The following is a 15,176-nucleotide window of genomic DNA, read 5'->3' on the forward strand; positions in this document are numbered from 1 at the left end:
CGCCATGGTTTGGAGTCATTCCCACAGAAGGAAAGAGAATGACTTCTTTAAACGCACCATTTTGCAGTGGCCATTCATCAGTTTTACTGGGAGAGATCCATCGCAGAGGAGGCAGAGATACAGATTTCTACACTGATGGCAGCCTCAGAAATCCAGAAGGCACTATAGCCATAAAACATGTTGTGTTTTGAATAACAGGAGAGACAATTGTTGTTCTTGACTGGAGGAATTTTACTACCATGGTGTGTGTGTGTGTGTGTGTGTGTGTGTGTGTGTGTGTGTGTGTGTGTGTGTGTGTGTGTGTGTGTGTGTGTTGTGTGTGTGTGTGTGTGTGTGTGTGTGTGTGTGTGTGTGTGTGTGTGTGTGTGTGTGTGTGTGTGTGTGTGTGTGTTCTCTGGGCTTTATTGCAATGATGTAATGGGAAATATTGGACATCGACTGACACAGACAGACAAGGCAGGTAGCAGAAAAGCGGGTGTAAAAATAAATTTCCACACTGCATTACAAGATAAGTCTGAAATGCATTAAACATCATAAACTGACAAATAACAGTAAAAGCATCCACGGGCATATTTTTCATTTAAAGTGCACTGAAGGAACCCCTTAGTGCTGTTTTCCTGATTTCTTGGACAGGATTTATCCTCCTGGCTCAGACATTAAACTGTGACAACCTTTAGTCTCTTCTCCGAGTGTGAGGCAACTGCTGGTCCCATATGACATCTGTCATCTGCTCAAAATATTCCATGACTAAACTACGGTGTTAGAGGTAAAATTGCAATGGGGGTTAAATAAAATAAAAGAAGTAATCTTTTTTACAACTCTTTACAACTAGTTCTTACGTGAAGATTAGTGGTTACAAAACATTAACACCCAGTAACTGACAGGTGTAACAGTTGCATAGCTAACTGAACCAACACACAAAACTAATGTTAGCTTGCCAATACATGACCTGTTAAGATTGAAGAGTATAAGAACAATTTAACGGCATAACAGATGTTTCCTAGTATCTAGTTTACACATGGGTAGAGTCTCACTAGCTGAGACATTTCTTAAGTTTTTTCTTAAAAACTGAGGGAGGATTTTACAGATACAAACTTACATGATTTACAAATCATAGTGCACCCCCATCCTGGTGTCTCAGTTGGGCTCAGCTGTCCATTCTACCACCAACAACACAATTATAACTGTGGTTTCAGTCCATTTCTCAAGGTCAGAGCTGGATCATCTCTCTTCAGGCAGATTTGTCTTTCTTTATAAAAGAAACCTTTCACCACTCAGTTCTAGTACTTATATGGCCTGGGGCATGTTAGTCAACATGGACGAGTATTAACAAGAGCCAGTGTGTGATATCACTCTTATATACAGCCTGCAGCTAATCAGCAGAGGATGAATTGGAGGCTTAATGGAGACATTTTATTTGTCTGAGCTTTTACATCCGAATGAGCATTATTTTAGTTCACCATAAGATCTATCAGCTCTTAAACAAGCTGTGCACCTGAAATAGTCTCACACTGTCACATTAAGTAACTGCCTTGTTTCTGTTCATGCTGTTTGGAGCTGCACATTTTCAAATTAGAGAGTCGAGATATTCACTTTGGGAAATGTTAGTGTGACAGTGGTTCCCATATACAGAGAAGTATAGTGTGTTTAAAGGCTGAAATTAAGTGGATTTAGCATTAATGAGGCAGTGGGGGAAGGTGAAAATGTCGAAAAGAAGAGGATTCTTGAGAGAGAAGGACAGCTGTGGGATTTGGTCTCTGTACTTCCCTCTGTAAAACCAACTTGCCTTATACACTATCTGAGTGTGTACCCAATTGGCACAATGCCTACTGGCAAAGAGTAACTAAAATGAGAGACATCCCCTGTGTGTTCTGACGTAACTTTGTAATGGTTGGAGGGAGATTATGTGCTTATCAGATTTTCCTAACGTGGTCACACCAACTAAAATTGAATCCACGGGCAGAGAAAGAATTGGAAAACATGGTTTTTATGAGTTTGTGGACAGGTTAGAGTTTTGTGGAAGCGCTGCAGATGTCCCTGGGCTAGCACTGCTGACTCCACATGTTCATGGATATGCGGGTGAGAGAAACACTTGCATATTGCATATGTCAGAAGCAGCGGCAGCCAGCATTATCACCCTGCCAGCAATTTACACTCTTTAAAACATGTGCAGTGACTTGATTCAAGTGGGGAAGGTAATGATTTGGGACTCACTGGTCAGCCAGGCTACCAGCACTAATTCTCTACTTGCCCCGCTGGAAAAAGATCTCCTTCTATTGTTATTTTATTGAAACTACAGTCACCTTCTTGTTATCCGGGTGGAAAGGGGCTCTATGATTGACTTTTTTCATAAGTGAAAGACATATTGAACCATATTGCTGGCTTGTTTCTTCTTACAGAGTTGTTTATTTTCCTTTGGACTGTAGGCTCAGCATGAGTTTATTCATTAGCTTTGCAGGCAGTGAAACTGTGCAGCGCTTCTCGGTCCTTATTGACGGGACTCAGAGCCTGCTGGTTCTTATTCTATCCATCTAATCAGGGACTGAGTTACACCTGCAATGCCAGGTGAGTGCAATTAACTCGCCGGTTGGCAAAACCAGCAGCACTGAGAGCCCAGAGGACTTGGATTGAGAACCACTCTTGTTGAGAAATGCTGACACCAATAACAAATTATGTTTTGAAGGACAAATGTGGAGATGCATTTCTCCCCCAAGCAAAAGCCTCAAGTTATTTTAGTACACAGAAGTTCATCCAATTAAATATAAACCTTTATTAAGTCTTAGGAGATCAGAGTTTCTGAACAGCACACCCACACACACAGTGCAAATGAATAAATGTTCTGACCTCAACTGTTAATAAATGCAGTCACGAATGTTTTTTTAACACTGTGTGAAAGGTAGTGCAGAGCTCAATCTCTATGATCACAAAGGTTGGTTTTACACTGATTAGAAGGAGAGAAATAGTGATATCTCTGTTGCAGACAAAGCACTACCGATGTTACCTTGGATTCAGTATAGGTCAATATTGCATATTCTGTTAGTTTCTACGTTGACTTCAACTAACAATTGATTCATCTGTTGATTATTTATTCAGTTAATAAAAGTCTTAAATGATCACAAGTTCTAAGAGTCCAAATAAGGTCTTCAAATGAGTTGTTCTGTTTGACCAATAGTCCAAAATTTTGTATTTACAATTAAATATCATTATTATTATTATTATTATTATAAAAGTTTGTTTGTTATTTTTGACTTGAAAAATTATTTACACAGAGTGGATGTAGTGAGAACCAAAACTACTAATGTTAAGGTTGCAACTAAAATTTACTTTTATTTATGTACTGCTCAATAAATTCACAGATTGTATGTAAATAATGCAGATCACAAGTTCTCAGACCCCATGTGACGTCTTGTAATGCCTTGTTTTGTTGGACCCACAGATCTTGAATTTAAACAAATGTAAAGCAACATCTAAGATGCTGGGACCAGAGAATATTATACAGCCATACAGCCATATTAATTCATTAATTGTTCCAGCTCTACTTGAGATGTTTTTAGGGATGTTTTTTTCATTAACATTTCTTCTTTCTTGTCTCTTTCAGCCAACAAGACTCTTCTCGGCGGAGGTGGAGGTAAGCCACAACCTGTCTGATCCATTGGTTTTGTGTATTTGTTTGCTTGCCAAGCTACGTGTTGTTATAAATAGTGCAGCTTTGTGGTGCAAATGGTCCTCTCTGGACAACAAATCATTTAAACATTTTTGTTCTTTTAATCAGATGATAGAGTACAGCAATATACTAGCTGCAGAGTGTGTCTGTGTGTGAGTGCTTTATGTCATATGGGTGGTGTGTCTGGATTTGTCTTTGTGTTTGGTAGCAGGTAGCTCTTTGTTGTGGCAGGTGTTCACGGTGCGTTTGCATGCTGCACTGTGTGTGTCTGTCTGCCCATGTTTCTGTGTGTGTGTGTGCGCCCAGGTGCAAAGTCGATAGTTCATAATTTATGGGTGTGAAGTGCTGTGGATATAAACAGTCATTTTTCAGTGTATTGTTGACTCAGTACTTTGCCTCGTGCGTGTGATGTTGGACGTCCGTGCTCAATCGATACTTGTAATAAATCTGTACAACTAATGCGGCAGCAGCATTCACTAAAACATGTACGCACACACTCCATTCCACCTGTGTGTGTGTGTGTTTATGTGTTTGTTAACGCTTGCAAATTTGGGTGCTGCGTTTGCCTGTAGTTGTTTTCTTTTTCTCTATTTGGGCCTTTCAGACCAACTCACTTGCCAACGCTGCCATTTTTAACCTTCCAATTTGTATGTGTGTGTCTGCATGCATGTGTTTTTGCTTTCCAGTCTCCATGGTGACATATCAAGTGGCACCTGTGTGTGTGTGTGTGTGTGTGTGTGTGCGTGTGCGTGCGTGCGTGCGTGCGTGCGTGCGTGCGTGCGTGCGTGCGTGCGTGTGCGCGCGCATGTGCATTCGTATGTCAGGTCAAAGCAGTGCATTTGCCTGCCTCTAAAAGAGAATTTGTTTGGCCGTAGTGTTCTTAGTCCTCAGCATCCACACACACACACACACACATACACACACAGACAAGCTCCACCCTTACTGATATACACCAGCTGAGCCTCAAATCATAAAAATGGCCTGCACACACACTCCTGTGTCCTGTGGCTTCACACAGACACACACACAAGCAGTCAAGCACCTCGAGATCTACAGCATCATTTGATGTTGTCCTCAAGTCTCTGATGGCTCTACAAAGACAGATGGTTTCTAGAGAGGCCGAGAATGTGTGTACGTGTCACACTGTGTGCACTTGTGCCTCTGAAAAGCATATTTATGTTGTTCGCTCTGGTTTAGTTATTTTGAATTTTTCATTCAGTTAAATTTGACCAAAACATCTGTTTTCATTTTTAATAGTTTCACCGACTGGCTGGAGGGGTCTACTTATTCATCAAGCACCTTCTGTTTTTTTTGTTTTCTAATCTGTGTCTGTTTTTATCTGTCACTCTCTACCAGTTTCCCTCTTGCTCAGTTGATTTCTCTCATCTCTTTCCTACTGTATTTATTTCCATCTCTCTGTCTTTCTTTCCAGCTCTGTCCTTGGGGGTTTGCTAAGGCAGATACAGCCTACAGTAGGTGTTAATTAGAGAGAGAGAGAGGTAAGGGTAGAGACGAGAAAGAATGGAACAAACAAGAGAGATGGGAGGGAGACGTTGGTTAGAGCAAGAAGACAAGAAAGATGAACGCAATGGAGGTCCAATAGATAACAGACAGACGCAAGAGTGGAGCTGAGTGGAAAACACACACACACACACACACACACACACACACACACACACACATCCTTAGGTATAAACCTCCATTCAAAGACATCACACAGTAACCAAGCATTCTTTCAGCTTTAGTGAGTTGTTTTTTTCATCAGAGGTGAGGCAACAAAAGGTCTTTACAGTGCTTTACTACTCTGTCTCAAGGGTACCTGGGTAAATGTCATTCAGTTAGATCAAACGCACACCTGCCGACATTGTTTTCGCACTTCAATCTGGAGGAGTGCTGAGCTCAGGCAGTGCATCAACAACAAACTCAAGGGCAGGAAATTAACCTTTTTTTATGTCCAGTGGCTGCAGATGCTCATATATTCCAAAGCTTATCTGCCATTTCAACGTTTCACTGCTTTGATTGATTTTCTCAATAGAAAAGAAAAGAAAACCCAGATGATTGGAGGTTACCATGAGCTTTATATATATATATATATATATATATATATATATATGTTAGTTTGATTTTTGAATGAATGCCAATAAAATTGCTAGAGCAGCACTCACACTTTGCATTTGGTTCTTCCTCTAGGTCACCATATGTAAATGGTAAATGGACCTGTACTTGTATAGCGCCTTTCTAGTCTTCCGACCACTCAAAACGCTTTTACACTACCTGCCACATTCACCCTTTCACACACATTCACACAGTGATCGCAAAGTCCATCGGACAGAAACTAACATAACATAACATTCATACATACACATTCACACACCAATGCACGGCATCGGGAGCAATTTGGGGTTCAGTATCTTGCTCAAGGATACTTCGACATGTGGCACCAGGAGCCAGGGATCGAACCCACAACCTTCTGATTAAGGAACGACCCGCCCATATGTTAGTATGTACCTTTGGGATGTGTGGTGCATTGAAGAGTTTTTCCACAGGTTTGTGACCTGCACAGAAATGTCATCAGCCATCAGTAAAATGTAAAGGTTTTCTATTGGGATGATGAGAGGCTGAACCTATTTACCACATTTCAAGAGAAACAGCAATGTCCTATTTCATTGAGAGCTGAACTATAGAAGTTGTTGTTACATTTTGACAGGTTGGTCCACAGTATGTATGTTACAGCTGTAAACATAATAGTTTAAAATCTCTCATTTAGTGCCATCTTTGACAGTGCTATCACAATGTGAAGTGGCCAGTCGGGATAGGAACATGGCCCCCATTAACCCTCATTTCCACCCAATATCTGTTCAGTGTGTACAGTTCTTGTACACTTTGAACAGAATTGAAATACCACTGTTGAAATACCACTTGGCCCCATATTTACTGAGTGATAATTTGATTTAAAGGACCAGTGTGTAGGATTTAGTGGCACTTAGAGGTGTAGTTGCAGATTGCAACAGTCTTGCCAAACCCTCCCCTTTCCAAGCGCGAAGGAGAAACGTAAAATGTGCGAAAAATGCGAACAGCCCTATCGAGAGCCAGCGTTTGGTTTGTCTGTTTTAGGCTACTGTAGAAACATGGAGGTTCAACATGGCGGCTTCCATTCAAGGTGACCCACTGCGTCTGTAGAAATAAACCTTTTTTTCCTTTGAAGATAACAAAAACACATACATTGTTATTTTAGGTGATCATACACTAATGAAAACATAATTATGATTATATTCAATTTCTTCCAACAATAGATCCTCCTAAATGTTACACAGTGGACCTTTAACACAAATTAATTTAGAAATATGCAACTTGTAAGCCCAAAACTGAAACTACAAAAAAAATTCTGTGCCATGATCGCAGCTAGCAGATGGTTTACAGTGGAGATGGCTTTTTAGATGTGTGTTAATGTGAGTCTTTCTTCAACGTATTTAACATTGACTTCACTATTAACATCTCTACTGGCATCAGAAACTTGTAGGAGATAACACAAGCAGTCCATACTGACCAATCATAGTTCTTGTGGCCCACGTGCTGTCTCTGTAGCTGCTTTAGCCCCGACGTGTTGTTACATTTTGTGGGCAGCTCATGTCAGCTACAGCTTAGCTACAAAGCCTGTAGCCGCTGTGCTGAATGCACAAACACAAGTTACACTAACAACACTGGAGGTTTTGGGGTACTGTGGCAGTTGCCTGCTCTGCATGGTTGGTTATTCAGCCTTGAACAGGTAGAATGAACCAATAACTCATATGGCAAACAGGCACTGTATTAAGATAGGCCGGAAGACATCTAAATCTATCCTTTAAGCCCCGTCACAGCAGCACATCTGAAGTCATACTTGCTACAACCCCTCACCTGCTATGATGTGCTGTAGTTGTATAATAACAACTTACTGATCAAACAGAGACTCACAGTTACAAACGCAGGCAGCTGCTATCAAAGAGCCTGTTCTGGGTCTGTGGGGACAGAGTGCACAGGATGTGAACCAGCCACGATGTGCCTCTCTATGATTGGTTTAGATGTTTTAAGACATCCAGACAGCACACAATAGATGAGCACGATCCCAATTAAAATTTCATCCACTTACATTTTTTTTAATTTGGTTGGGGAAAAAAGAACAAAATCCTCTCACACTAGATTTCTTGCAGAGCTAAAAAGCCACACTGAATTTATATGTGCTGACATCTTTAATCAAACCTCCAGAATGGGAATGGGGGTTTGATACCCTGCTCTGGAAGTCTCTCAGCTGTGGTCCCCATGTGTTTGCAGCCCCCTCTCCACTTCCCCCTTGTCTGGATGAGGAGAAAATTCAGACGGAGGACAAGCTTGTCTGCTTACCTCTCAGAACAAGTGAACAAGAGAGCATAAATTGTGAATAAAGGAGACCAGAAGATGGGGCGCGGAGATGAGACGAGAGGCAAAGAGCACTTAGTGTACCTTCCACATACAGACAGTGCTGTCAGTGTCTGAGCTGCATACATAAATTCACCTGTTCCATCGCTCTTAGCATCAGCCGTGTTTGTGCGGATAAGTTCATAGTAGCACATAACAGGTTGCTGGGTGTTTGTGTGCAATGCATGTTTAAGTTTGTGTGTATACGAGTGCATAACATACAACTGCGTGTGTGAAGCAGTGTGCATTTGTGTGCGTGCATCCAGCACCAGACCCATCCTAAATGTTGCCTTGGCAACAAGCTGACTGAAGTAAATGAGTGTCCTGGCTCTGCTGAGGGATTGTGGGAAAGCAATATGCCAGCGTTCCGCCCCATTAGTTTGACAGACAGCCTGTTTGGCCTATAAGAGGTCAGCTGGCAAGGGCAGCCATATTAGTATTCCATAGGAGAGACCTGGGGATTGGTTTTACTCTAATGTCAATCTACCTGTGTGTGTGTGTGTGTGTGTGTGTGTGTGTGTGTGTGTGTGTGTGTGTGTGTGTGTGTGTGTTTGTAAGGGTGGGTGGTGGAGATTTGCAAGAGGTAAAGCTTGTCTTGGCATATAACATTGCAGGCAGGTGTGTGTGTGTGTGTGTGTGTGTGTGTGTGTGTGTGTGTGTGTGTGTGTGTGTGTGTGTGTGTGTGTGTGTGTGTGTGTGTGTGTGTGTGTGTGTGTGTGTGTGCGGGCCTGTGTTTGTTTGTGTGCCCTGCTGGGGGTTGCAGGCTCCTCGCCAGGTAAGCATATCGCCAATTATCACTTCGCAGTCCCCCTACTTCTCTTGCTCCTTCCCTCCCACTCCCCCCTAGAGTTAGTCAATACAGAGCCTGTGAGGGAGACATGATAATACCTAAACTGGTCAGCCGCCTGCTTAGCTGGCTGGTCACTGGTCTAAAGAAGCCAAAACCCCTTATTTCTATCCCACTTCCTGCATCCATTCATCCATTGCACCCTTTTTACCCATTCTTTTCCCTAAACCCAAGATTAACATTCATCTCTTCCTCTTTTGTTTTTAGCTTCCCTCACTCTCTTCACCTACACCTACTTTTTTTTACCCTTGATCCCCTTCCAAACCCATTTCTCTTTGTCCAACTGTGCTCCTCAATCCCCCGTCTCGTCTCCCTCTCTCTGTCTCTGTGTGAATATCTCTATCTCTCCATTGTTTTTTTTATTTATATTTGTGTCCCATCTCTCATTCCCTGGAAGACCAGGCTTCAGTGGGAGAGATCGTTGATGTGTATTTTGTATGGTAATGAAGGCTAAATAATGAATGCTGTTTTTTAAATATGGAAATGAGTTTGACACTTCCCAAAAGATTTTTTAGTGTCTAGAAACATAAATTAAATTCATGACTAATTCATTATTATCTGTTGATGTGTGTTGGTGACATTAGGTGTAGCAAATTATGGCTGATTGTTGAGTAGTTCAGGTACTCCATTTGCATGCAACAGAGTCAGTGGAGTATAACAACAAGTATACTTTGACACTGCAGTGATGCTAATTTGGTTAGGGCTTCCCCTGCCTCCGCCATCTAAATGAGGGATACATCAATACTGATACACGGCCCTGTAAATTGAGCCAATATGAGTTTGACTTTATTATCTCCAAAGGAAATTGATTTGCAGTGAAGCCACTGATAAAGGAATCACACACATAAAAACACCCATACTGGTTTAATATCACAGAAATTGAGATTAAAATTGTGTCTGAATTCTAAATGATTGCATTAAGTATTTGCCTAAATGACAACAATGGAACAAAATAGTAGTGCCTGCAGCATGTACGCTGCTTTCTACTAACAGTTCCAAAATAAAATGCATGGCATTTTTATAGGGGCAAAAATGGCCGTTGTGCGACTCCAATGAGGAGGATTCATATTAGTGTCCAAAATCTGAATTTACTCCTATTGGGTCTCTGTTATATCGTTATACACCGATCAACCATAACATTATGACCACTGACAGGTGAGTAACTCTGATTATCTCGTTATTATGGCACCTGTCAGTGGGTGGGATATATTAGACAGCAAGTGAACATTTTGGCCTGAAAGTTGATATGTTAGAAGCAGGAAAAATGGTCAGCGTGAGGATTTGAGCAACTTTTAAAAATTGTGATGGCTAGACTCTCCAAAACTGCAGCTCTTGTGGGGTGTTCCTGGTCTGCAGTGGTCACTACCTATCAAAAGTGGCTCAAAGAAGGAAAAAGGGTTAAACCGGAGACATGGTCATAGATCAGACCACATGGGCCAGCCATCGCCTCCCACGTGCATCAGTGAGCCTTGGTTGTCATAATGTTACGGCTGATCAGTGTATGTTATATAGTACTAAATTAGTGAACAAGGGAGTGATTTCAGACACAGCCTGCAACCATAGCAGATCATGTTTTCAGCTAATAGTTCATGCCAGCATGTTAAAATGTTCACAATAACAATGATAACATGCTGATTTTTAGCAGGCATGTTTACCATGTTCACCGTCTTAGTTTAGAGTGTTAACGTGCTAATATTTGCTAATTAGTACAAAACACATAAAGCTGATAGGAATGTAATTAGTTTTGCAGGTATTAGACACATTGACGGTTGGGTTTGATGGTGACACTAGATGAGAAGTTCACCAAAGGTATGACAAATGACTCGTGAGGGAGACCAGACTTCCATCCATCCAATAGTTGTTGTGGTATTACAGTGTGTGGTGGACTGACCATCCAACAGATCATCCCTAGAGCCTTACAGAGTGTGGCCAAAGCCACAAATCACATCAAGCACATCAATGGATGATAAAGTGATGGATGTTTGTCCTCAAATGAAACAACCATCACATGTATGCCATTGCAGAAACCAATGCAGAGCAATTCTTATTGTTTCTCTTTTTTTATTCATTTCAAAAAGTTAAATATTTCATGAAGAAAATCCAGTCGTAATGAAGTTATTTCAGTTGATATTGTTCTGTAGAAGTAATAGATAATATTGTTTCTCACAGTCACAGGCCAATCCTTGGCTAAGAGAAGGAAAAAAACTACTGCTGGTGCAGCTTTAATTCAAACGCATCTTTCATTTGCAGTCCCCCCTGCTCAAGAATTCCCCCTTCGTATTTCTGACCGTATTGAAGTGACAGAACAGTGTCTCAATCTTCTCAGTAGCGTGCGGTGCTCATGCTGGGCTATTACACTGGCTCCCACAGAGTCAGAAGTTACCACAGTCTGAAAGAAAGCTAACACAGGCTGTCTTCAGTGAATGTAGTTAGAGGGACAGCTCTCTATATTACACAGGTGGGAGTCACGGAGGGAATTAATAGGTGTATGGATTTTTATTAACCCTGCTTGGCGGGTTTAGCCGGGAGAGAGAGAGAGAGAGAGAGAGAGAGAGAGAGAGAGAGAGAGAGAGAGGTTTATTTTGTCCCCTCTATTATTCATTCCCATTTGACAATGAGCAAGCTAACTTAGGAATATTAGGAATATAAGGGATATTTCACCACTCTGCTCCTTTAAATAAAATTTGGCTGTCTATGTAGTAGAAAGGCACAAATATTCTTGAAATTGGTGCCACATGACTCCTACAAACAGCTGGTCAGAGCTACTAACATTGCTAATGCAAGCTACTTACACTATGCTCATCCGTTTTGTCCCGCTGGCTTTGGTTGTTCTTTCCAGTTCCTTTTCAGGGTCCTGAAGTACAGTATGTCTCAAACACTCCATATGTGCCCCAAAAGCCTTGGTGCAATATATAATAATACCTGGGGGGTGCTTCCTCCTTCATATGCCATAATTCCTCCGGACTGCAGCCCTAAATATATGATTCCAGCATTACACTGTTATTACACTGTTAACATTGTTTTTTTCCTGCCCCTCTCTTGTTACAACTGTCTGTGAAGGTGGGCAAAAAAAAAAAAAAAAAAAAAGTTCGGGCAACAGCCAACACTGCCAACTGACACAAAATGAGTAAATGATTGGGGAGCTCTGGGTGCAGGCAACATGGAGGGGAATTATTGTTTATTTGCATGTTCTGCATTTATTGTAATGATACAAAGCTGGTTGAAAATCAGCCAAGTTTCATCATCTCTTCAATCGTCGATATATGATCAAGCAAAAAGGGTCGTCCACACCTATAACAAGAACTATAACTATATCTATAACTATAACTATAACATGAACTATAACTGTAACTATAACAATAACAAGAACTGTAACTATAACTATAACTATAACTATAACATGAACTATAACTGTAACTATAACAATAACATGAACTATAACTATAACTATAACAAGAACTATAACAATAACAAGAACTATAACAAGAACTATAATTATAAGAAGAACTGTAACTATAACAATAACAATGTGAGAATCCACACTGATGAACGATAACCCCCCCCCCCCAAAAAAAAGCATGCGCTGCCCACTCCTGTGACAGCATCTTAATGGGAAAATGGATCAAATTATTGATGGTCTGTTACTGCTGTACCTTGAACAGAGAAACAAAAAGGGAAACCAGAAGGATGTTGCTTTCACAAAATTCTTCAAAGACAAGAGGAGTTATAAGGTGACAAGACAAATTTTATTCATACTTTGATAAAAAAAGAAGACATCATTAAAGACTTCAGAGACCCCATCAGCACTAAAGACAGTGTAGCCGTATGTCTTTTTTGTGTGATTTGCGGCCTAATAATATGTTATATAAGTGTTTAATTCGTTATATACCACAATATCGTACAAATAGCTCTGAATATGGTCCCAATGATAGCGTTCACCACTGTCCACCATCCACTTGAGTTAAAGCGATTTTTAAAAAGATGTATTTATAGATATTGTTATAGTTATCGTTCTTGGTGTGGACGACCCTTAACACACACATCATGATAGTGTTTGAATAATCTGCATTTTTTAAATGACAACAAGTCTAGGGAGAGTGCAGCTCTTTTTTTCAATAGCTTTAGCACAGACGGATGAAGTCATCCTGTGTCAGATCAGAGAGGATCCCAGAGGGTATGGACAAATAACATATTTTATCGTTTAATTTGGAGGACTTGTTGGAAACTATGAAGGATAAGGCTGAAATAATTTTGGTTAATTAAATGTGTCTACAGTAACCCCAGATACTTACTCGTGATTATAGGTATGCAGTCAGGTGAAAAAGCATTGCTGCAGCTCAAGGCTGTGCAGTCCCTTCATAAAGACTGGGGGAAGAATCCAGCTTTCACCATAATACACACACATGTACAAACACACACACACACACCCACATGCACATACACATTCGTGTATCTGCCAAACATTAAGCATGAAACAAAACAAAAGGCATTGTTGGTTTACGTTTCAGTTCAATTTCCCTTTCTTTTTCTTTTGATTCTGTTTTTCTTGCCTGTTTCCTTATCTCCCCCCAGACTATTTTTACATCTGCTGCTCTCTCCCTTATTCCCCTCCCTTCCTCCCTCCTTCTCTGTTCCATCTCTCCGTCTTATCACACTTGTTCTCTATTTCAGACTTGGGCTGCTTCAAAGTTGGTGTGTGCTCTGTGTGTGTGTGTGTGTGTGTGTGTGTGTGTGTGTGTGTGTGTGTGTGTGTGTGTGTGTGTGTGTGTGTGTGTGTGTGTGTGTGTGTGTCACCTCAAGGACTCTTCACACACACATAAATACTTCTGTGCACAGTAGCACACACGCTTTGACAGGATATACACACACCAGCCATATTTCAGTCGTGCACATGCACACACACACGCAGCATGAGCATGGTATCTGAACTTGTCTCTGTGCACCCTGAGGAGATAGCCAGCGTTTCAGAGCTCGCCTTTCACACCCTTACACTTGTGCTTAGCTTACAGTGCGGCCCAGTTCAACATGGCACAGCATGACATGACACACTACAGCTCAGCACCGCATGCGATATGCCAACTTAACACAATAACGTTCAGATAACAGCAGACCCCCGCCTGCAGCTCCTCAGTTTGGAGAAACACACCGCTGTAACAGCTGGTCTGTATACAGTCAGACGGAGATAAGAGCCACAGGCCAACACACTGAGCTGTGACATATGGATGGGTGTTATTGTACTATTTTCACCAAGTGCTGACAATTCTCACAGTGCGGTGACAAAACCATTCCTGACAGATGTGTTCAGTTATTCTGGGTTAATTATGAATTGTTTACACCAGACTCTTGCATTAGATATTACATTAGAGTCTTGAGTCAGGATTATACCAGGCTGTGAAAGCAGGTGATGGTTAAGTTACTGGCACACAGGCAACTGGTAACACTCTAATATTAAGATATATACTGTCTTTCCCTGGCAGTTGGAAATGGCATTCATAGTAATTTGTTTTGCCAGCTACATTTTGAGGGAAACATAACTGCTGCCAGGATTATGTTGAGTGGCAGCACTGTTATTTACCGGATAGAAATTGTAGGGGGGTGGTCAGGGCCAACAGTGGCGTGTAAAACTCACAGCTTTGACACTGGAGCCTGGTGTTTGCAGGTTGAGTTCTGCATGTAGTTTGGTTTGGGCAGACAGACTGGTTAAGGCTAAGATCATGATTCTGGTTAAATATTAATGAAGTGGACTTATCCTGTCTTATGCCTCAAGTCATTGTGGACTCCATTATTTAACCAAGAGCTCGATCTTGTCGTGTCTTGTCCTGTCTAACCTAAGTGCTTCGAGGGCACAAAGAAAAAAAAACTAGAAATGGTTGTATTGAAAAATCTGATGTGTTGTCAGTGGATATTTCTCAGGTACATTCAGTATAAACATTTTGCGACGCATCTTTCATGCGCCCCGGTGACCGAGGGGTTTAAGACCGTGAACTGCAACGTCGATGGGGCCAGAGATCTTTGTTGGATGTCATCTCTCTTTCCCCTTGTTTAATATCTACACTGACAACTTTCACATAAAATGCCAGAAAAAATACATCTTTAAAAACTTGCCCGATAGTGTTAGTGTGATGAGAAATGTAAATCAGGTGGATTTACATTTCTCAAGGAATGGGTCTTTAGCCTCTCTCCTAAAACAGGTTCCTGATTGGCTGCCTGTAACGTTGAATGTGACAGGAAAGA

At 41.2% G+C, this 15,176-nt stretch overlaps 1 protein-coding gene across 4 annotated transcripts in view; it reads left to right on the top strand.

Annotated features, from left to right (window-relative positions):
- Positions 1-15,176, top strand: part of macrod1 (mono-ADP ribosylhydrolase 1) — a 108,987-nt gene that overhangs the window by 55,982 nt on the left and 37,829 nt on the right. For all 4 annotated transcript variants that reach the window (XM_051421018.1, XM_051421015.1, XM_051421014.1 and 1 more), the window contains exon 4: positions 3,599-3,628. In XM_051421018.1, coding sequence (XP_051276978.1) covers positions 3,599-3,628 — 30 coding nt within the window. The remainder of the gene's footprint in view (positions 1-3,598; positions 3,629-15,176) is intronic.

Source organism: Dicentrarchus labrax, unplaced genomic scaffold, assembly GCF_905237075.1.
Source record: "Dicentrarchus labrax unplaced genomic scaffold, dlabrax2021, whole genome shotgun sequence".
Classification (NCBI taxonomy): Eukaryota; Metazoa; Chordata; class Actinopteri; family Moronidae; genus Dicentrarchus; species Dicentrarchus labrax.